The sequence below is a fragment of the Mauremys reevesii genome, unplaced genomic scaffold (assembly GCF_016161935.1).
Source record: "Mauremys reevesii isolate NIE-2019 unplaced genomic scaffold, ASM1616193v1 Contig107, whole genome shotgun sequence".
In the NCBI taxonomy this organism is placed as follows: Eukaryota; Metazoa; Chordata; order Testudines; family Geoemydidae; genus Mauremys; species Mauremys reevesii.
In genome coordinates, this window is record NW_024100724.1 from 138,682 (window position 1) to 160,944 (window position 22,263).

The 22,263-nt window shown below is 52.5% G+C and overlaps 1 protein-coding gene across 1 annotated transcript in view; it reads left to right on the forward strand.

The window, feature by feature from the left end:
* The window catches only part of LOC120392638 (cytosolic carboxypeptidase-like protein 5), a 40,210-nt gene that overhangs the window by 13,027 nt on the left and 4,920 nt on the right, over window positions 1-22,263 (forward strand). The window contains 6 exon segments of the mRNA XM_039517400.1: window positions 1,397-1,575; window positions 2,827-3,370; window positions 3,813-3,982; window positions 5,783-5,918; window positions 7,090-7,256; window positions 8,280-8,488. Coding sequence (XP_039373334.1) covers window positions 1,397-1,575; window positions 2,827-3,370; window positions 3,813-3,982; window positions 5,783-5,918; window positions 7,090-7,256; window positions 8,280-8,488 — 1,405 coding nt within the window.

Sequence of the window (22,263 nt, forward strand, 5' to 3'; positions counted from 1 at the left end):
AGTAGAAAGTCTATAAAATTAGAAAAGTCAGTAATAATTGGGGATTTCAGCTATCTCCATACTGATTCACCTCAGGATGGGATGCAGAGATAACATTTCTAGACACCATTAATAGCTGCTTCATGATGCAGCTAGTCTGGGAACCCACAAGGGAAGAGGAAATTCTTGATTTAGTCCTAAGTGGCGCACAGGGTCTGGTCCAAGAGGTGAATATAGCTGAATCGCTCGGTAATAGTGACCATAATGTAATTAAATTTGATATCCTTCGGCGGGGTAACCAAGAAATCCATCACAGTCACATTTTACTTTGAAAAGAGGAACTATGCAGAAAGGAGGACATGAGTTAAACAGAAATTAAAAGGAATAGTCACGAGTGAAATGCCTGCAAGCTCCATGGAAATGCTTTAAAAACGCCATATAAAAAAAACAGAGGGCCAAAAAACAGTGAGGCGGCAAAATGTGCAGATGACACAAAACTACTCCAGCTAGTTAAGTCCCAGGCAGACTGTGAAGAGCTACAATGTTGATAAATGCAAAGTAACTCACATTGGAAAACATAATCCTCAGTACATATAAAATGTTGGGGTCTAAATTAGCTGTTACCACTCAAGAAAGAGATCGTGGAGTCACTGTGGATAGTTCTCTGAAAACATCCACTCAATGTGCAGTGGCAGTCAAAAAAGCGAACAGAATGTTGGGAATCATTAAGAAAGGGATAGATAATAAGACAGAAAATATATTGCCTCTATATAAATCCACAGTACGCCCACATCTTGAATACTGTGTGCAGATGTGGTCACCCCATCTGAAAAACAGATATATAGGAATTGGAAAAAACCTCAGGAGATCATCTAGTCCAACCTCTGCTCAAAGCAGGACCAATCCCCAACTACATCATTCCAGCCAGGGCTTTGTCAAGCCAGGCCTTAAAAACCTCTAAGGAAGGAGATTCCACCACCTCCCTAGGTAACCCAGGAGCACTCAAGGAAGACACGGCCATTGCAGAGAAGCTAAACAAATTCGTTGCAGTGGCCTCCACTGCAGAGGGAGATTGCTCCACCAGAGCCATTTTCTTTTTAGGTGATAAATCTGAGGAACTGTCCCAGACTGAGGTGGTGGAGAAGGTGGTTTTGGATTTAGATAGTGGCAGGATGATATTTTCTATCCCTTTCCTAGTAGATCCTGACATTCTATTAGCTTTTCTGACTGCTGCCGCCCATTGAAACGGAACCTGCCTGGAGTGTTCAGATGCGGTGAGCTTGGGCTCTCACCCTGCACCGGTGGGCCAGGTTCCTGGAGTGGGATGTGGGGCGGAGCCCTGGGAAATGTACAGTGGCTGGAGCTCCAGAGCGGCTGGGAAGGGAACAGTCGGTAGCTCTGAGTGTCTCTCCCCTAGGTCTTCTTCCTGAGCAGCAGAGTTCACCCAGGGGAAACGCCCTCCAGCTTCGTCTTCAATGGCTTTCTGGAGTTCATCCTGCGGGAGGACGATCCCCGAGCCCAGATGCTGAGGCGCATGTTCGTCTTCAAGCTCATCCCCATGCTGAACCCAGATGGCGTGGTGCGAGGCCATTACCGGTGAGAGCTGCGCTGCCTGCGGATGCTGGGGTGGGTTTCTCTCTTGCATACCTCCCTGGAGGCAGAGGCTAGGCTCGTGCGCTGGCAGGGCACGGGGGGGCTGGCGGTAATGAATGCCGGCTCTGGGGCAGCTGGGAACCGGCCTGGGTTGAGCTGTTGACAGGTTCAGTTTGCATCAGAACCCCCCAGTGAGGCAGGAGCTGAGTTTGGCAGAGTTTAGAGCCTATGACCCTCAGGTCAGGGCCAGCTCTAGTTTGTAGCCTGCTACATATCTCCAGAGGGACAAAAACACATTTAAAGCCCATGATCCCACCCAGGTGTTTGGTAGCCTCAGTCACTTGCCAAATCATGTGCAGAGCTTAGAGTGAAGGGGCAGGAATCACCGGCCCGGAGCAGAGCTCCGGGTTTTCCTGCCTGAGTGGCTGACCTCCCCAGTGCCTGCCGCGTGCGGTGTCCAGAGCAGATGCGGTGCTTGTGAGCAGAGCGCCAGTCGGCGCCAGGTGCAGACTGCGCAGAGCCAGTTGGTGGGAGGACTGCAGCTCGCCGCCTCGTTGGCCTTGTGAGAGAGCAGGGTTGTGTCTGACGCACACCTGGCCGCTCCCTTCGAGCCGTGACTTAGTTGGTAGCCGGGCTCTGAGCTGTGGTGTGTTACAACAGCAGCTCCTGCTGGCCACTGAAGGAGCTGCAGCACCACTATCTGTGAGCACAACCAGCCATTCATGAAGGGGAGACACTCCAGAGTCTGGTAGCAGTGGGTTGTCTCTTGGCCAGGGGCCCCCTCGGGCCAGTACAGGGGAGTGGAGTGTCTGTAGCTGAGCTTTAGGCCCCACAGCATGGTCTGAACCCCTGGAGATATGAGCTTCTCCTTGCAGTGACTTAAGCTGAAGGAGTGAGTGCTGCGGGGGGAGAAGGGGAGCCTCTGGGAGGGCCAGAAGGCCTTCTTCAGTAACTCCCCCCATCTCCCCGAAGAGGCAGTGCGGCCCCCTCAGAGTTGCCTCTGTGCCTTGTGAAGGCCTGATGATGGCTCCTTCTGCCTCAGTGGAGCCTCCAGCGGCTTGCTGCATGCTCTGTCCAGTCCTGGGGGTGGAGGGTAGCATTGCTAGCCCACAGCAGGGTGGGTGGGGAGATCCATGGGAAGGACTCTGGGCCCGGCCCCTGCCTTCGGCAGCATGCCCTGAGGCCTGCAGTGCCCAGCAGAGAGCATCCAGCTGGGGACAGGCAGGTGTCATGTCTCCCCTTTCCCTTCTGCAGAACTGATGCCCGGGGGGTGAACCTGAACCGCCAGTATCTGAGCCCTGATGCAGAGCTGCACCCTGCTGTGTACGGAGCCAAAGCCGTGCTCCTTTACCATCACATCCACAGCCGTGGCCCACCCGCTGCTCCTGACTGGAGGATACATGCCTCCCCGCTCACCTCCAGCTCGCTAAGCACAAAATCTTCCAACCATTCCATCCGCAACTGCACCGTGGCCCCGGAGGCTCCTCTGTCGGAGCTGGAGAAAGCCAACAACCTCCGCAACCACCCCAGCACCCATCTCACGCTTTCTCAGGACCCCCAGCCGCTGGAAGCACCTGCTGCTGAGCTGGGGAACAAGGACCAAGCTGTGTGGATCTTGCCTTCGGAGCCCACCGGGGAGCACTGTGAGAGGGAAGCCGAGACCGCCCCGTCAGTGGCTCCCCTGGAAGCCGTCCTGCCCCAGGAGAGCGGGCTGGCGTACTACGTGGATCTGCACGGGCACGCCTCCAAACGCGGCTGCTTCATGTACGGCAACAGCTTCAGCGAGGAGAATGCCCAGGTGAGGGCAGGGGCGGTGGAAGCTCAGCAGTGGGGGTGCCTGCTGCCTCCCCCTGGGCTGGGAAAAAGGGGAGTCCTGCTTTTTAAACCCAGACATAAATTGAGTTCAGCATGGGGTGAGGCCGGAGGGGGAGCATTCAGGATGGGGGTTGGCGCAAGGCTGGCATAGATGCATGGAGGTTCGGGGGACGTGTGCAGGTTGGGGGGAAGCAGGATTGGTGCATCTGGCTGGAGCGAGGGGCTGGGCTGGCTGATGGGGAGGAGAAATGCGCAGTACAACTCAGGGCCTGAGAGCCTGGTACTGAGCTCAGTGACACTGGAGTTCGTGGTGCTCCAGTCAGGTGCGTCTCTTACCAGTACGTCTCGGCTTGCCTCGGGAGCCAGTGCTGTGCCTGCACCGTGTGGGCACTGCCCGACCTCTGTCTGCCTCTCTCAACCTGTAGGTGGAAAATATGCTGTTCCCGAAACTCATCTCCTTGAACTCAGCTCACTTTGACTTCATGGGCTGCAACTTCTCCGAGAAGAACATGTACGCCAGAGACAAGCGGGACGGGCAGTCGAAAGAGGGCAGTGGACGAGTGGCTATCTACAAGGCCTCGGGCATCATTCACAGGTGTGCGGGCCCCTCGCGGGGGCTCTCCCCAGCCCTTCAGGCTGCTCACGTAGTGTCAGCACCACCTGGTTTAGTGCAGCGGCTCCCCCCGATGGGGCTGTACCACATCACCACGCAGCAGAACACCAGGCTGAGCCAGTGCTGTGCTGTGCGGAAATGCTCCGTGGCCAGCATATGAGGCCAGCCTGGGGTCCACACAGGCTCTGCCAGAAAGGTGTAAACTCCGTTTGCCTGGCAGAGGCGAGAGCAAGGATTGGTGCCCTGCCATGCCCACCCCTCTTGCCTGCCTGTGCCTGGCCTCTGCAGCGGCTCAGCAGTGGGGCCCAGCACAGGGGCTCAGTGTTAGTAGGAACCAGCCAGGATCTGGAGTCCCAGCACTAGGGTTCCCATATGGCTTCAGTGGCCATAGCTGAAATCTGGCTACTTGCTGTGATGAGCTCAGTCACCCCTACTGTGAGCCCAGGTGGGAGTGGGTGCTGCTGTGGGTGCCCTGCCCCCACCCTGGGGGCTGGCTGAGCCTCCCCTCTCCCTGGGGGTTGCCTGGCTGTTTAGTTTGGCTCTGCAGGCCCTGGGCATTCGGAGCCGCTAGCCCTGCTGCTTTCAGGGGAGGGCTCAGGAGCCCCCAAAAAAGGCTCTGTTTTTTCCTGTTCCAGTCGGAGTGCGGTGATGGGGTGTGCAGTGAGCTCCCTATCCTGGCTCCCTGCGCCCCGCTTCCCGCGGGGAGTGCTCAGCAGAGCTGGGATGCTTGGAAACCAGTCCTGGTCTCGGCGTGGCTCCTCCCACCTGGAACCACCTCCGGTCTTTAGAGGAGGCTGTCTGGCTGCAGGAGGAAGTAGAGCAGCTGGTCGGCACCGGGAAGCCTTGTGGACAGGTCATAGGTCATAGGACATCTGCTCTGTCACTGCCCAGCTGTGACCTTGGGCAGGTCCCATTGCCTCCCTGAGCATCTGTCTTGGGTAGGTTTCAGAGCAGAGCCGTGTTAGTCTGTATCAGCAAAAACAACGAGGGCTCCTCATGGCACCTGAGAGACTCACACAGTTATTTGGGCACAAACTTTCGTGGGCTAGAACCTACTTCATCAGCTGCATGGAGTGGAAAATACCGTAGTAAGCAGTATATATACACAGCACATGAAAAGATGGGAGTTTCCTTACCAAGGGGGGGAGGGGGGGGGGTCAGTCTAAGGAGACAATTCAGTTAACAGTAGAATACCAAGGGAGGAAAAATCACTTTTGTAATGGCAATGAGGGTGGCCCATTTCAGACAGAAGGTGGGAGTAACCACAGGGGGAAGTTAGTTTGTGTAACGACCCATCCACTCCCAGTCTTTATTCAGGCCTAATTTGATGGTCTGTCTTGTGTAATTAGTCCCGAGGGGCTATGTGTGTGCAGCAGCCAGCGCAGTGGGGCTCTTGGGCCAGTAACAAAGGACTGCAGCTGTGCCTCTGGCCCCTGCCTTCTAGAGAGACAGCCCCAGCAGCGGCCGTGCTGATGCAGTGGGAGGTGGCTCCCCCTCCGAGGATTGCTGGGCTCAGGGCAGGGGTTTGTAGCAAGACGTGCTGCTCACTTCTGCAATGAGGATGGTGGTCCTGGCTGTCCTGCTGTGAGCGCAGTGGTCCCGTTTCAGTGAGGGCTGTCAGCTCAAGGGGCAGCAGGTGAGAGGTGCCCCTTGGAGATGCTGAGAGGGGTGTGGTGTCGTTTGCTCTGGGTGTATGTCTCTGGAGCCTGGGAATAGTAATGGGGACAGTGCTGGTCCTCGTGGTGTGGATGAAGTGACGTGGGCTTCCCTTGTGTTTCCTAGCTACACACTGGAGTGCAACTATAACACCGGGCGCTCGGTGAACAGCATCCCCATGGCCTGCCACGACAATGGGCGGGCGAGCCCTCCACCCCCTCCAACCTTCCCCACCAAGTACACCGTGGAGCTGTTTGAGCAGGTAACGCGACTGGCTTGGTCACTCACGGTGCCTCGCGGTGCCGTACGAGGGGGAACCTGGCGGGCTTGATCACACGCAGTGCCTCGTGGAGCCGTATGAGCAGGGAACCCAGCGGGCTTGGTCACTCATGGTGCCTCGCAGAACCGTACGAGCGGGAAACCCGGTGGCCTCAGTCCTTCGTGGTTCCTCGCAGAACCGTACAAGCAGGGAACCTGGCAGGTGCGATCACTCTCAGTGCCTTGTGGAGCCGTACAAGCGGAGAACCTCGCAGGCGCCGTCACTCGCGGTTCCTCGCGGAGCTGTGCGAGCAGGGAACCGGGCAGGCGCCGTCACTCGCGGTTCCTCACGGAGCTGTGCGAGCAGGGAACTGGGCAGGCGCCGTCACTCCGGTTCCTCACGGAGCTGTGCGAGCAGGGAACCGGGCAGGCGCCGTCACTCCGGTTCCTCGCGGAGCTGTGCGAGCAGGGAACCGGGCAGGCGCCGTCACTCGCGGTTCCTCGCGGAGCTGCGCGAGCAGGGAACCGGGCAGGCGCCGTCACTCGCGGTTCCTCGCGGAGCTGTGCGAGCAGGGAACCGGGCAGGCGCCGTCACTCCGGTTCCTCACGGAGCTGTACGAGTAGGGAACCAGGCAGGCTCCCTCACTCGCAGTTCTCGCGGAGCTGTACGAGCAGAGAATGTGGCAGGCTCAGTGCTGAGCACTGAGCAGAAAGCGTGTGAGCCATAAAACTCCTCCCGGACTTGGGAGCAGCCCTATGGAATCAGCCCCTGGGGGCCCATCTAGGCCAATGTTTCTGCAGCTTTCACCTTGCTGGTTCCTTATTTGGAGTCAGGTTTTTGCAGTTTGCTGTACAGTCTTTGTAAAAGGTATCAGTGCTGACAGTGCAAACCCCGTAACTGGGTGGGGGATGCCAACGAGCTGCCAGAGTGCTTGAGCTGGAAGGGTTGGGCAGTGCCTGTCCTTGCTGCTGGGCGCATTCCTGGCTCCCTTTGGGGCGGCTGAGACTAGATCAGCAGTGCTGTGAGCTGTGGGTTGTCTGCCCTGTCTGCATGCTGCCCACGCCGAACGCGGGCCCCCAGGACCTGGGATTGGCACTCGATGACTCTCCCATTTGCTGCGCTGTGCTGTTCCCCGACTGGGCTCTTCCCTACTGAGTGCCTCTTGCCTCTGCAGGTTGGACGGGCGCTGGCCATCGCGGCGCTGGACATGGCAGAATGTAACCCCTGGTCCCGGCTTGTCATGTCTGAGCACAGCAGCCTCAACAACCTGCGAGCCTGGATGCTGAAGCACGTGCGCAACCTGAAGGGCATGGCTGCCTTCTCCCGCAAGAAGGGCTCCAAGTAAGGACCTGCCTGCATCTCCCCCAGGCGGCGTGGGGAGGGGACCCCGGGATAGGGCTAGCGGGTCTGCTGAGTGCATCAGCACCCCAGGGCCTGTGAAAGGCAGGTTAGTGGTGCCGCATGGCTGGGACTCTGCGAATTCCAGCGTTGTGTCCATGGGGCAGCCTCTGCCTGCAGCCAGACGCCGCCAGCAGGCTAGAGACTGCTCAGGGCTGGGCACCCCTCGGAGTTAGTGCTGACGTGGCAGAGAGAGGTGGGATGGCTCTAAGCAGTGTGGAGAGGGGCTGTGCTACTGGAGGGCCCGTCTTTCAGACCCACGCAGCTTACTCCTGGGGCCTGAAGGTCCCAGGGCCCTTCCCTCAGCATCCGAGCCACGCTCCAGCGGGGAGTGAGACCATTCATTCCAGCACCTTTCTTCGCTGCCTTCCCAAACTGTGGTGGCCAGATCCCAGCAGCACTACACTTCTGGAGCCCAGCCCTGTAAAACTCTGGCAGCGGCTGGGCTGGGACGTAGCACGCTGCTCCAGAGGGAGAGCGGCTTCCTGGCGGTCAAGTGCCCTGCCCCGCCCACTGGCAGATCTGTGAGATCATGGGGTGCCCCGCCCAGCTCATAGCACTAGAAGTGTGCACAGTGTTTTAGAAACAGGAAAGAAGATGAGTCCACTGCCCCTAGGAGCTGCCAGGAGCCCCCAGATGTGCACAGCACCAATGGCAGGGGTACTTTGAGCTCTGCACTGCAGTAGGCTCGGGGCTTCAGAGGGGCCAGTGCTTGCTGTCCCTCCCGAAACCCCCTTTTTTAAAGCCCTCTGGAAGGGGAGCTGGCGTTTGCCGAGAAGTACGCACAGGCCGTTTGGAGAAGAGGCCTGAACTCGGGACGCCAGGAGAGAATGGCGTTTCAGCAGGCAGCAGCCTCCAGCTTGGCCCTTCTCATGCTGCCAGTCATGGGAGAGCAGATTGAGCGGCTAGCGCAGCCGAGGGGTGTGGGAGCCAAACTCTTACTGCCATTTTCCCTGTTCCTTCCAGCGGGCTGCCCGCCTTGAGCTCCGAGAATGCCCTCTCCCGGGCCAGGAGCTACAGCCATGGTACCAGTGGGAGCAGCGTCAGCCAGCAGAACTCGCCCCAGATCAAAGCCTCATCCAGCTTCACCTTCAGCTGTAACAGGGCTGGTGGCCCCGCAGGCGGGAGTCAGAGCCCTCAGAAAGGCAGCCCGAGGGTCCTGGCACCAGTGAGAGGTAAGCTGGGCAGGGAGCCCCTCCTAGCTTTCATTCAGTACATGTGGAGCTGCTGTGTCAGGCAGTGCCCCTGAAGGAAAGCCCTGCGCCAGCCTGTGCTTTGCTTGAACTTAATAAAAGTGGTTTGCCGTGGAGCAGTAACTGCTTGTGAGGTGCTGCCTCCTGTGTCTTGAGCAACGCTCTGGGTGGCCAAGTGCAGCACGGAGCCTTGAGACTCCAGAGTCCAGCTGCAATGCTCCCCGCAGCTTCCCCCACCTTCAGTCAGCTCCCGTTTGGGAGTGTGGGCTGCCCCCTGGCTCCTGCCATCCTCCCCTGCAGCTGGTAGCTGGACACAGCTAGGTCAGCTGCTGCTCCTGAAGCCCTAGGGATCTGGGGCTGCTGCAGTGCTGGGCTAGCTACCCAGCTAGATGGAGCCTTTCTGTGGCAGTTATTGTATTGTCCAAATCCCACAGCCTGGTAAATCCTAGAGCAGGACCCAAAGCCACGCAACGGAAGCCATGTTTTAACTGGATTGCTGTGGTGGGAAGTCAGCTCGAGACTGCAGCGTCTAGAGAAGCTGGCAGGGGGAGTTCCAGCTCCATTCCCCAGCCATTGCTACTCCCAGAAGCATTCCCATGTCCAAGGGGCGCTCGGGCTAAGTGCTGAGAAGCACTAGGAGTTGCAGTGTTTCCAGTGTGCAGGGTGGATGGCAGAGCTATGATATGTAACCGGGGGGTGAGCCCAAGCGCTAGCCTACGCAGGTGCTCAGACTGGTTTACTGACCCCAAACTAACAAGGCCCTTCCACAGACCTGCCTGGCTTGGGTGATTCTGGCCACTGGCCACCTAGAACCTCTCTGGACCACATCTTGGTCCTATGGTGCCCTGACATGGAAACAAAGCGCGCTCGAAGGTGACTACCCCCCCGGCAAAGCCCTCGCTGTGCGCAGCACTTACTTCTCTGGCTTTGTCTCCCCGCTACACACGCTTGAGATGGGTTTAGAGCCAGTGGCAGGCTGCTTGCCTGGCCACGGACTGGAGACCACTAGGAAATCCCAGTGGGGTGCAGCTGCTGGCTGGCCGAGGACATTCAGGACATGATCAGCCTGTATGCTGTAATTCCCCAGCCAGCTCCACTAGGTAGGCCTGCTGCTCTAGGCTGGTCCCAGTGGCTAGCAGCCAAGTGCCGGGCTTGGATCGGAATCTGCCCTGAAGTATGTCCCGCTTGCCATGTCCTGCTGGGGCTGCAGTGTTCTCAAGGGCCAGGCATTGTCCATGGGACTCCACGGCTTGGGTAAAGGATCGTGGTACCAGATGCTGTTCTCCCAGAAGAGAGTGTTGGATTCCCGACTGGCTTGGCTTCCTGCACGCTGCCTTCGTTTCACATGTAGCTTCGCCCTGTGCTTCTGCTTTCCAGCTTTGGCAGCCTCCATGGGAACCCCATGGGGAACGAATAAAGGGCTTGTGTCTCCATGGGCATGTTGTAATGTCTGTTTCTTCAGCTTTGCTTGTTTTGTCTGCCGCTGTCGGCAAAGCAACCCGCTGGCCTGAGGCTGTGTGGCTAGAGCGAAACCAGGTCCTGTGCGGGCTGGGAACTGTCCTGGGACATCCCCGAGGCCAGATGAGTGAGAGACTGGGGTTCTGGGGGAGCCAGTCTTAGTGGGGAAGCTTAGGTAATACCCCAAGAATCCGTTCCTTCTGCTTTGTGCACATCCTGGGCCTCGGAGTAATGTGGGGTGGCCGGATTGCTGCCTGCGTGGTTGGCTGCGGCTGCACTGGCAGTTCACGGGAAGCCCTCCCAACTTTACCAGTGACTGCAGGGTTGGGAATGGGAGTGAGACCGGGCTTGCTGCAGGTGTAGTGTCCCCAGGAGCGGGGACGCTGGAGGCCTTCCTACACTAGCACTCCACAGTGCTAGAGCAATAGTGGGCGATTGCCCAGAGCTTGCTGTGGCGGTATGTGGGGCCAGGAGACTCATGACTTGCTAGTCTTTGCTCTAGAACTAGGGCCTGAAAGTACTACAAGTCCCAGCCTGGATGAGTGGGGCACCCAGGCTCCTTTGCAGGTTGGGGCCTGAACAATGTAGGCCCCGTCTTTCTTACTCCCCTTTCAAGCACACCAGAAGTCCTCACACTTCTGTAGTGTCCAGCCCCTCCTGGCATCTGGAAGCAGGGTCAGTTTGTGGTGGGCTGGTGAGAAGGGAAACACTCCAGGATGCTCCTGCTGGCTCGGTAATCATCACCCCTCCTCTATGCTGACAGTGCTGTCATGCTTCTGGGGCTCTGTGACCCTAGGCTCCCCTTGCTGTGCCCTGGAGAGCACCTTGCATAAAACCGACAGCAAAACCTGTCCGAAGGCTGGCTGCATTGAGCATACTGCTCCGAGCCCGGGAATCGGGCCTCCTGTGCTGGCTTGCAGCTCTCCACCTGCGTGTATTGGCCTCTCGGGGAGGTAATGCTCTGTGTTTGTGTTTGGCGGGCAGAGCCTTGCTTTCCCTGCCTGTAACATCTCTGCCTCCCGCACTTACAGAGCCGTCTGCATTGAGTGAGGTGGGCGGAGGAGGGGGCCGGCGCAAGTGGAACGTGCGCTGTATGGCGCAGGAGTTGGCCCGAGGCTCGGTCCTCGAGCGCAGAGGAGCAGAGTACTCTGACGGCAGTTCCGGCTCCGACCTGATAACATGCATTCCCTCTCCCAGTGCTTCCCGGCCATTGATGCTAACGGAGGGAGGGTTAGCCCCGGGTACAGACTGGGGAGCGGTGTCCAGCCATGCTGGCTGCTGTGGTGCCTCAGGGTGCAGTGTTAGACAAGCCAATGCTGGCGACACCAGTGCCCACCTCTGCTGCCTCGCTGGCACTGAGCCAGAGGGACTTGCCCCTACCAAGGCTGCCAGAGCCAAGAAAGGACTTGGGCTGGTGGTTAGAGAGGAGGACCCTGTGCCGTGCTGTGAACACACAGCAGTCCCTCCCGTCCCTGGCCCTGGGAGCGCTGGGCATGCTGGTGACAGGGCAGATCTGCTAACAGCCAGGTGAGGCCGAGGTAACCTGGACAAGGGCTGTGTCCCCTTCTCCCTGGCTTGGGGCAGGCTGGCTCCTGGACAGGTCCAGGGTCCTCATCAGCAGATAGCTCGGCTTGAGTGCTGAGGTCACTCCCCTGGGCCTGTGTGGGGTTGGTGGTGGCACCGGTGAATCCCTCACCTGCTCTCTCAGCCTGTGTGAAATTGGGGGGAGAAGGGGTGTTAATTTTTAAACAACGTCCCAGAAGCCCCATCACCCCCATGAGCAGCACCCCCCACAGGCAGAGTCTGTGCTGCTCCTGCCGTTAGACGTGGCATTGGCAGGGCGGCATTGAGACACCTGGGATATGGACTCTTGCCTTGCTGCTGCCCGGGCACTTGGGGCCAGGAGTCCAGCCCCAGGTTCTGCCTAGCACCTTTCAAGCTCCTATGCCGTGCAGTGCCATGCTGCGCTATGCCGCCGCCATCTCTTGCTCTGCTGTGGTCTTCCTTCCTTGCACATCTGCGATGCCCTGTTGATCTCCTCCCACAGGTGTCCCCACAGCCTATCACCTGCCGCCCTTGGCCTGGAACACCTTCTGAGGGGAATTGCTGAGCCACCACCTTTGCCATGTGCAGATGGTGCCGAGGAGCCCCCCCCCCCCCGGTGCCCTCCACAACAGGCACGTGTGCGCTTACAATCAAAGCCAGCGCCATCTCGGAGGCCACAGAGTGGAACCACCTGATCCTGGCTGGACCCCTGGCCTTTCTCCACAGGCCCCGTTTGGAGGCTCTTGGCCGCAGGATCCTGTGTTCTACAGAGCACCTAGCACAATGAGAAATGACAAAACAATTCACTGAGCTCAGAGGGCTTTCTCAGCGCCAGCCTTGCATGTGGGTGCCAGCTCTGCGTGTGGGCGCCAGTGCTTGGCAAACCCAGAAGTGATGGGTTCATTCTGCTCACTGAGCTGCATCCATGGCAGCAAGAGTTGGTTTATACACCACCCCAGAGCCAGCTGAGTGCCGCGTGGACACGCACGTGCGGTCCCTGCCCCGAAGGGCTGGTAACTTCACTGGGCAGCATACCAAGCCCAAGGACGGGGGATTGGACACAAGAGCCCCTGGTTTCCAATGCGAATCTCCTTCCTTGGCTGCTTTGCCCGGGTATCTGTATTTACACCGTGCAGAGAGTGTTCTTCCAGTAACGTCCCTAGGGGTGCTCCATGTTGGGTGCGCTCCCGGGCGCCTTTTGACCAGAGACATGTGGCAGCAGTGCCCTTCAGTCCACACCTGCACCCTCGCTATCCTCAGGCCTCGTACTCAGCCACCTCCGCCTGAGACAGCAGCTTGAGGGGCCCACTGTGTAGCGAGTTTTCCCTTTGGGAACAGCTCCTCATTTAGCGTTTCTTGTTTCAGGCTGTAGTTAGTGTGTTTAAGTTTTACTAGTTAGAGTAGTTTTTAGTAACTTTTTTTGGTGGCGGGGGACTTCTTGTCCCCCCTCACCCCATCAGGGCCTTTCCCGCCTTTGAAGGAATCTGTCTCCTCATGGCTAAATGCCCTGGATTTAAACATTGCCTCAGATGGTGGGATTCACTCTCTGTATTTGCTGCTTAGGAGACACTTGTGTCCCAGCTAAGTGTGAGATTTTTTTGAGGATTTAAGAGTAGGACTAGAAAAAACAGGAAAATTAAGTTTAGTCTTCTCATGATGGAGCACTGCCTTCTGCCTGCCTTACAGCTGGGCCCTGATCTCCTCTCTTCCTGCCCCATACAGTGGTCTTGCAATGAGGACAGCGCCTGTCGACCTCTGCAGCCCACTCACTCACCAGACCTTTGGGGGGGTTAGCACCAGGACTTCCAGGAGGAGGAGCTCCAGATCCCGTCACAGACAACTCCGCTGCCAAGAAGCCTAGGTCACCACAGAGACCTGCGTTTCCAAAGACCTCACAGCCCCGAAAGGGTACCACTGAGGTGCCAAGTTCTCCAGGTACAGAGATTTCAGGTACTTTTAAGTCCCACAGTACCCAGCATTATTTGGTATTGCCCAGGCATGATCATGGTGCAAGGGATTCTAAGGACTCTGCATCAAAGAAATTGGTACCGAAGGTGGGTCCCACTTCCATGTTATCTACAGTATCCACGTCGACGTTGCAAACTGGTCAACTGGTGCTATCAATGCCAACATCATCCTTGGTACCACCACTTCCCACCGCAGAGCTTTGCCAGGTTTCTGTGCAGATTCACTGGTACTGCATGCATTTCAGGTTCTCCAGGGACTTGTTTGTCTCAGATGAACCCACCTCCTTCCTACTAAAGAGTACACAGAGACTCTTGGTACCGGAATGTTGTCTGTCACTGCATCATTCTCTAGCACCACCTTGTTCCCAGGTACCCACTAGAAAAGGACAAGCAAACCTGCCTTAACACCAGCCCTTCTGCTCCTCCCATGGACTATGAGCAGGGTAGCTCCTCTAACTCTGGTTTCCATGTGAGAGTCACTTAGTTCCCAGCCCAGAGCTACCTCTCCTGACATCTTTTCTGAGAGAGAAACTCCAAGACACAGACAGACTGCTGTCACTCCACATTCTTCCTGGTATGATCAACCCTGGATGCCCCACTTTTCCCTTATGGCCCCCCTCAGTTGCTGTATTGGGACTCAAGGGGATGCTTATCAGCAACAATTCTCCAGAGTGGCCAGCTACACTGGTGATGACCACCAAAGGAGTGATCACCAACTCCTCCTGTCCCTCCACATCAGCCTCTGCACCTTCGGAGGAAGCTACACCAAAAACTTAACCTCTCCTGCTCGCCCCGCATACACAGATTATTTTAAGCAGTTCCAGGAGCTTATGAAGAGGATCTAACTCCCTCCAGATCCCCTTGGAGGAGGTCCATGAGACCCGCCATGAACTTTGAGACGTCCTGTATACTGCCACTTTGAGTCCAGTAGCTTTGCCTGTAAACAAGGCTTTACCTGAACCTCCCAAAACAATCTGGCAGACCCTGGCCACCAACCTCCAACTGGTAAAAGGGCAGATCATGTTCCTGATAAAGGTTCTGAATTTCTGCCAACCATCCCCCAGCACCTAACTCCTTGGTCGTGGATGCTGTGGCTGAGCGAAGTAGACAACCCCACAAGGCCACACCGCATAGTAAAGACCCACAATGCCCTGTTGTTGTGTTTTTAGGCTCGTTTAGATGAGGGGTTTTGCACTGAGTAGGGATACTTACATCGCCGACCTGGTGGATCGCAGCATGAAGAAGCAGGTTTAAGAGAGATGCATTGTGCCTGAAATGCCTAGGTGAGACTCATTCTCTGGCACCTGGTGCTAGCTGCAGCACACTTACTGCTTGGCAGACAGAACAGACTTCTGACCCTTCTGTTACAAGAGCCCTTGTCAGTCGAACCTCTGGGCTCCGATAATTCCAAAGGGTGGAAAGGAAGGCTAGGAGACCTGAATCAGCTCCAAGCACTTCCAGAGCTAAGAAAGTGTCAATCATGACAGCTTCGGCCGTGGCACCAAGCTCCAGTTCCAAGTCAACAGAGCTTCTGTTAGCCAAGGCCTCAATCCAGCTCCAGAACTGTTCTGGTCTCCATCAGAACTGGAGAGAGACCCTAGGGATTGGGACAATTTACTGGATCCAATTCCATCAGTTCTGAAGAAAAGGAGGCTAAATTTAAAACATCTCAGGTGGTTCTTTGGCCAATTCGCAGCATGCAGATGCAAGACCTAAGGACTTAAGACTTCTGGATCTTTCAGAGGAAACTGATCCAAAAAAGAGGCCATCGGATCGAATCATAGCAGCTCACCCTCATATTATCATAGTTACAGCGCATGTTGATCTGGACCTGCATCATATACCAGGTCCGGCCGCATGACATTGTTCTCCTGATAAGAGACCGAGACGATAGTGAGCGGGAGAGCTCTCCAGGGTCCCTGCTACCACCGCCTTACATTCCACCTGGCTAATCAAGAAAGACCCTATCACTACTTTCTGTATTTCAGATCCCTACTTCAGTTATCTTCCCTATTGTTTCAGTATCTGATCCAGGATTGAATCTGTAGATGTTGAGCTCACCCCTACACATCTAAGACTCAATCTTCTAGTGTGAAACAGTCTCCCTCCTCAAATGAACATTCCTGGACATTCTAAGTGTCAAACCAGTAATGTAATGCCAGATTTGGGTACTTGGCAAGACTGGCCCATGCCACCATGGATGTCTTGGCCATCTTTGCCAACCTGTTTATTAATAGCAGTCGAGAGAACCTGATTCTTTGATTCCAGAACAACTTCCAGCTGAACCTATGGATCTGAGGTTTCCAGATCCAAGAGCCAGGGAACATTGCCCTACCTTAATGCAAGACACTGTCTCTGATGGAGGGTGCCAGGACAGATCTCCTTGGAATGACTCCTAACAAGAAGTCATGGAACTAGAAAATGGTTCGTTTCCAAATGAGAATGCCGGTGTAGCTGCAGCAGCATCTCCTTCTGAGGACGCAATTCAGTTCCATGGGCCTGTGGACAGGACGGCATCAACTTGAAAATCATAAGAACATAAGAACGGCCGTACTGGGTCAGACCAAAAGTCCATCTAGCCCAATATCTGTCTACTGACAGTGGCCAATGCCAGGTGCCCCAGAGGGAGTGAACCTAACAGGCAATGATCAAGTGATCTCTCTCCTGCCATCCATCTCCATCCTCTGACGAACAGAGGCTAGGGACACCATTCTTTACCCATCCTGGCTAATAGCCATTTATGTACTTAACCACCATGAATTTATCCGATTCTCTTTTAAACACTGTTATAGTCCTAGCCTTCACAACCTCCTCAGGTAAGGAGTTCCACAAGTTGACTGTGCACTGCGTGAAGAAGAACTTTCTTTTATTTGTTTTAAACCTGCTGCCTATTAATTTCATTTGGTGACCCCTAGTTCTTGTATTATGGGAATAAGTAAATAACTTTTCCTTATCCACTTTCTCTACATCACTCATGATTTTATATACCTCTATCATATCCCCCCTTAGTCTCCTCTTTTTCAAGCTGAAGAGTCCTAGCCTCTTTAATCTTTCCTCATATGGGACCCTCTCCAAACCCCTAATCATTTTAGTTGCCCTTTTCTGAACCTTTTCTAGTCCCAGTATATCTTTTTTGAGGTGAGGAGACCACATCTGTATACAGTATTCAAGATGAGGGTGTACCATGGATTTATATAAGGGCAATAATATATTCTCAGTCTTATTCTCTATCCCCTTTTTAATGATTCCTAACATCCTGTTTGCTTTTTTGACCGCCTCTGCACACTGCGTGAACATCTTCAGAGAACTATCCACGATGACTCCAAGATTTTTTTCCTGACTCGTTGTAGCTAAATTAGCCCCCATCATATTGTATGTATAGTTGGGGTTATTTTTTCCAATGTGCATTACTTTACATTTATCCACATTAAATTTCATTTGCCATTTTGTTGCCCAGTCACTTAGTTTTGTGAGATCTTTTTGAAGTTCTTCACAATCTGCTTTGGTCTTAACTATCTTGAGTAGTTTAGTATCATCTGCAAACTTTGCCACCTCACTGTTTACCCCTTTCTCCAGATCATTTATGAATAAATTGAATAGGATTGGTCCTAGGACTGACCCTTGGGGAACACCACTAGTTACCCTCTCCATTCTGAGAATTTACCATTAATTCCTACCCTTTGTTCCCTGTCTTTTAACCAGTTCTCAATCCATGAAAGGATCTTCCCTTTTATCCCATGACAGCTTAATTTACATAACAGCCTTTGGTGAGGGACCTTGTCAAAGGCTTTCTGGAAATCTAAGTACACTATGTCCACTGGATCCCCCTTGTCCACATGTTTGACCCCTTCAAAGAACTCTAATAGATTAGTAAGACACGATTTCCCTTTACAGAAACCATGTTGACTATTGCTCAACAGTTTGTTTTTCTATGTGTCTTACAATTTTATTCTTAACTATTGTTTCGACTAATTTGCCCGGTACCAACGTTAGACTTACCGGTCTGTAATTGCTGGGATCACCTCTAGAGCTCTTTTTAAATATTGGTGTTACGTTAGCTAACTTCCAGTCACTGGGTACCGAAGCCGATTTAAAGGACAGGTTACAAACCTTAGTTAATAGTTCCGCAGCTTCACATTTGAGTTCTTTCAGAACTCTTGGGTGAATGCCATCGGGTCCCGGTGACTTGTTAATGTTGAGTTTATCAATTAATTCCAAAACCTCCTCTAGTGACACTTCAATCTGTGACAGTTCCTCAGATTTGTCACCAACAAAAGCCGGCTCAGGTTTGGGAATCTCCCTAACATCCTCAGCCGTGAAGACTGAAGCAAAGAATCCATTTAGTTTCTCCGCAATGACTTTATCGTCTTTAAGCGCTCCTTTTGTATTTTGATCGTCAAGGGGCCCCACTGGTTGTTTAGCAGGCTTCCTGCTTCTGATGTACTTAAAAAACATTTTGTTATTACCTTTGGAGTTTTTGGCTAGCTGTTCTTCAAACTCCTCTTTGGCTTTTCTTATTACACTCTTGCACTTAAGTTGGCAGTGTTTGTGCTCCTTTCTGTTTGCCTCACTAGGATTTGACTTCCACTTTCTAAAGGAAGTCTTTTTATCTCTCACTGCTTCTCTTACATGGTTGTTAAACCACGGTGGCTCTTTTTTAGTTCTTTTACTGTGTTTCTTAATTTGGGGTATACATTGAAGTTGGGCCTCTATTATGGTGTCTTTAAAAAGCGCCCATGCAGCTTGCAGGGATTTCACTTTAGTCACTGTACCTTTTAACTTTTGTTTAACTAACCCCCTCATTTTTGTATAGTTCCCCCTTTTGAAATTAAATGCCACAGTGTTGGGCTGTTGAGGTGTTCTTCCCACCACAGGGATGTTGAATGCTATTGTATTATGGTCACTATTTCCAAGCGGTCCTGCTATAGTTACCTCTTGGACCAGCTCCTGCGCTCCACTCAGGATTAAATCTAGAGTTGCCTCTCCCCTTGTGGGTTCCCGTACCAGCTGCTCCATGAAGCAGTCATTTAAAGTATCGAGAAATTTTATCTCTGCATTTCGTCCTGAAGTGAAATGTTCCCAGTCAATATGGGGATAATTGAAATCCCCCACTATTATTGGGTTCTTAATTTTGATAGCCTCTCTAATTTCCCTTAGCATTTCATCATCACTATCACTGCCCTGGTCAGGTGGTCGATAATAGATCCCTAATGTTATATTTTTATTAGAGCATGACATTTCTATCCATAGAGATTCTATGGAACATGTGGATTCGCTTAAGATTTTTACTTCATTTGAATCTACACTTTCTTTCACATATAGTGCCACTCCTCCCCCTGCACGACCTGTTCTGTCCTTCCGATATATTTTGTACCCTGGAATGATTGTGTCCCATTGATTGCTCTCAGTCCACCAGGTTTCTGTGATGCCTATTATATCAATATCCTCCTTTATCACAAGGCACTGTAGTTCACCCATCTTATTATTTAGACTTCTGGCATTTGTGTACAAGCACTTTAAAAACTTGTCCCTGTTTATTTGTCTGCCCTTTTCTGATGTGCCAGATTCTTTTTTATGTGACTGTTTATCATCTGATCTGGCCCTTACATTATCCTCTTCCATTCTCTGCTCCTGACTATAACCTGGAGATTCTCTTTCAATAGACGCTCCTCTGAGAGAAGTCTCTGTCCGATCCAAATGCTCCTCTGCAGCAGCCGGCTTTCCCCCATCTCCTAGTTTAAAAACTGCTCTACAACCTTTTTAATGTTTAGTGCCAGCAGTCTGGTTCCACTTTGGTTTAGGTGGAGCCCATCTCTCCTGTATAGGCTCCCCCCATCCCAAAAGTTTCCCCAGTTCCTAATGAATGTAAACCCCTCCTCTCTACACCATCGTCTCATCCATGCATTGAGACTCTGAAGCTCTGCCTGCCTACGTGGCCCTGCGCGTGGAACTGGGAGCATTTCTGAGAATGCCACCATAGAGGTCCTGGATTTCAGTCTCTTCCCTAGCAGCCTAAATTTGGCTTCCAGGACATCTCTCCTACCCTTCCCTATGTCATTGGTACCTACATCAGTAGCTTTGGAAGAAACCACCTATCCAGTGTTTTGATGTTTTGGACTCTCCTGCAAGGAGGAAAGTCTCCTTGCCTGTGTTAAAAGGTCTTTGGCAACCAGCAAAATCTCTCTAGTCCAGTCTGTCTTCATGTCAATCAGTTTCAAAACAGGCTGACAGACTGTATTAGGTCACATATGAAGGATTCTCCTGCTTTCACCCATCACCTCCCTCTCGTTTTTTTAATGTAACAGCAGCCGTTCAAAGGTTCAAGTCAGGTCTTCAACATTCTACCCCTTATGACAAAGAGGGGGAAAAGCTGGATTTTCTACAGAGAGAATTGTGGTTTTTTGGCTTCTTTAAACATGTATGTGGCCAATTATCAAGCAGTTGTGGCCACAGGTATTTTCACTTGCGGGAGATGTCAGTCTTCACCAAGATTCTTCCAGGGGATCAGAAAAAGTTAACAGCAGCTCTCAACAAAAAGGGACAAGGCTAAAGCGTGCCATCAGGCATTTGCTGTCTCCCATACCACCTCAACATCTGTAGCATCAGCAGTAGCTCTCCCTAGGCATGCATGACTATGGTCATCCTCTCTTCCGATGGAAACAAAATCTAAATAGAAGATCTGCCCTATGAAGGGGTGGGACATTTTAGTGTGAAAACTGATGCGCTATTGGGAAAGACACGCTCCACTACGAGATCTCGGGGATTACTGCCTCATTATAGAAGGAAAGCACCTCTGCCCGTGTTCAGGTGTCGCAGGAAATATTTTCCACCCTCTTCCTCTTTGGCTTATAATCAAGAGAGACAGTCACGCTATCAGGAACTCCACCACCGCCCCAAACGTTCTCTCCTCCACAGAAGAGGAAGAAATCCTACAAGCCTCAGATGGGGACAAAACTCCTTGGCCGTATCCTCTCTGCCTAATGTCAGGCCACAGATTGACACGAAGATCGAGAAGTCAAACTCGAATAGCTTAATGGGACGAAATCAGGGGGCCCAGATAATCTTCAACCAAGAGTATTAAAGGAACTGGCACATGAAATTGCAAGCCCGTTAGCAAGAATTTGTAATGAATCTGTAAACTCAGGGGTTGTACCGTATGACTGGAGAATTGCTAACATAGTTCCTATCTTTAAGAAAGGGAAAAATGTGATTCGGACAACTACAGGCCTGTCAATTTGACATCTGTAGTATGCAAGGTCTTGGAAAAAATTTTGAAGGAAAAAGTAGTCAAGGACATTGAGGTCAATGGTAATTGGGACAAAATACAACATGGTTTTACAAAAGGTAGATCATGCCAAACCAAACTGACCTTCTCAAAGAAGGTAACAGATTTTTTAGACAAAGAAAATGCAGTGGATCTAATTTACCTCGATTTCAGTAAGGCATTTGATACGGTTCCACATGGGGAATTATTAGCTAAGTTGGAAAAGATGGGGATCAATATGAAAATTGAAAGGTGGATAAGGAACTGATTAAAGGGGAGACTACAACGGGTCGTACTGAAAAGTGAATTGTCAGGCTGGAGGGAGGTTACAAGTGGAGTTCCTCAGGGATTGGTTTTGGAACCAATCTTATTTAATCTTTTTATGACTGACGTTGGCACAAAAAGTGGGAATGTGCTAATAAAGTTTGCGGATGACACAAAGCTGGGAGGTATTGCCAATACAGAGAAGGACTGGGATGTCATACAGGAAGATCTGGATGACCTTGTAAACTGGAGTAATAGTAATAGGATGAAATTTAATAGTGAAAATTGCAAGGTCATGCATTTAGGTATTAATAACAAGAACTATTGTTATAAGCTGAGGAGGCATCAGTTGGAAGTAACAGAGGAGGAGAAGGACCTCGGAGTATTGGTTGATCACAGGATGACTATGAGCCGCCAATGTGATATGGCTGTGAAGAAAGCTAATGCAGTCTTGGGATGCATCAGGCAAGGTATTTCCACTAGAGATAAGGAGGTGTTAGTACCGTTATACAAGGCACTGGTGAGACCTCATCTGGAATATTACGTGCAGTTCTGGTCTCCCATGTTTAAGAAGTATGAATTCAAACTGGAACAGGTTCAGAGAAGGGCTACTAGGATGATCTGAGGAATGGAAAACCTGTCATATGAAAGGAGACTCCAAGAGCTTGGCTTGTTTAGCCTAACCAAAAGAAGGCTGAGGGGAGATATGATTGCTCTCTATAAGTATATCAGAGGAATAAATACCAGGGAGGGAGAGGAATTATTTAAGCTCAGTATCAATGTGGATACAAGAACAAATGGATATAAACTGGCTATCAAGAAGTTTAGACTTGAAATTAGATGAAGGTTTCTAACCATTAGAGGAGTGAAGTTCTGGAACAGCCTTCCAAGGGGAGTAGTGGGGGCAAAAGACATATCTGGTTTCAAGACTAAGCTTGATAGCCTAACTTTGGCAATTAATTGATCTTTGATTATTAGCGGGTAAGTATGCCCAATAGCCTGTGATGGGATGTTAGATGAGGTGGGATCTGAGTTACTACAGAGAATTCTTTCCTGGGTGCTGGCTGGTGAGTCTTGCCCACATGCTCAGGGTTTAGCTGATCACCGTATTTGCAGTCGGGAAGGAATTTTCCTCCAGGGCAGATTGGCAGAAGCCTTGGGGGGGTTTCACGTTCCTCTGCAGTGTGGGGCATGGGTCACTTGCTGGAAGGTTCTCTGCACCTTGAAGTCTTTAAATCACGATTTGAGGACTTCAGTGT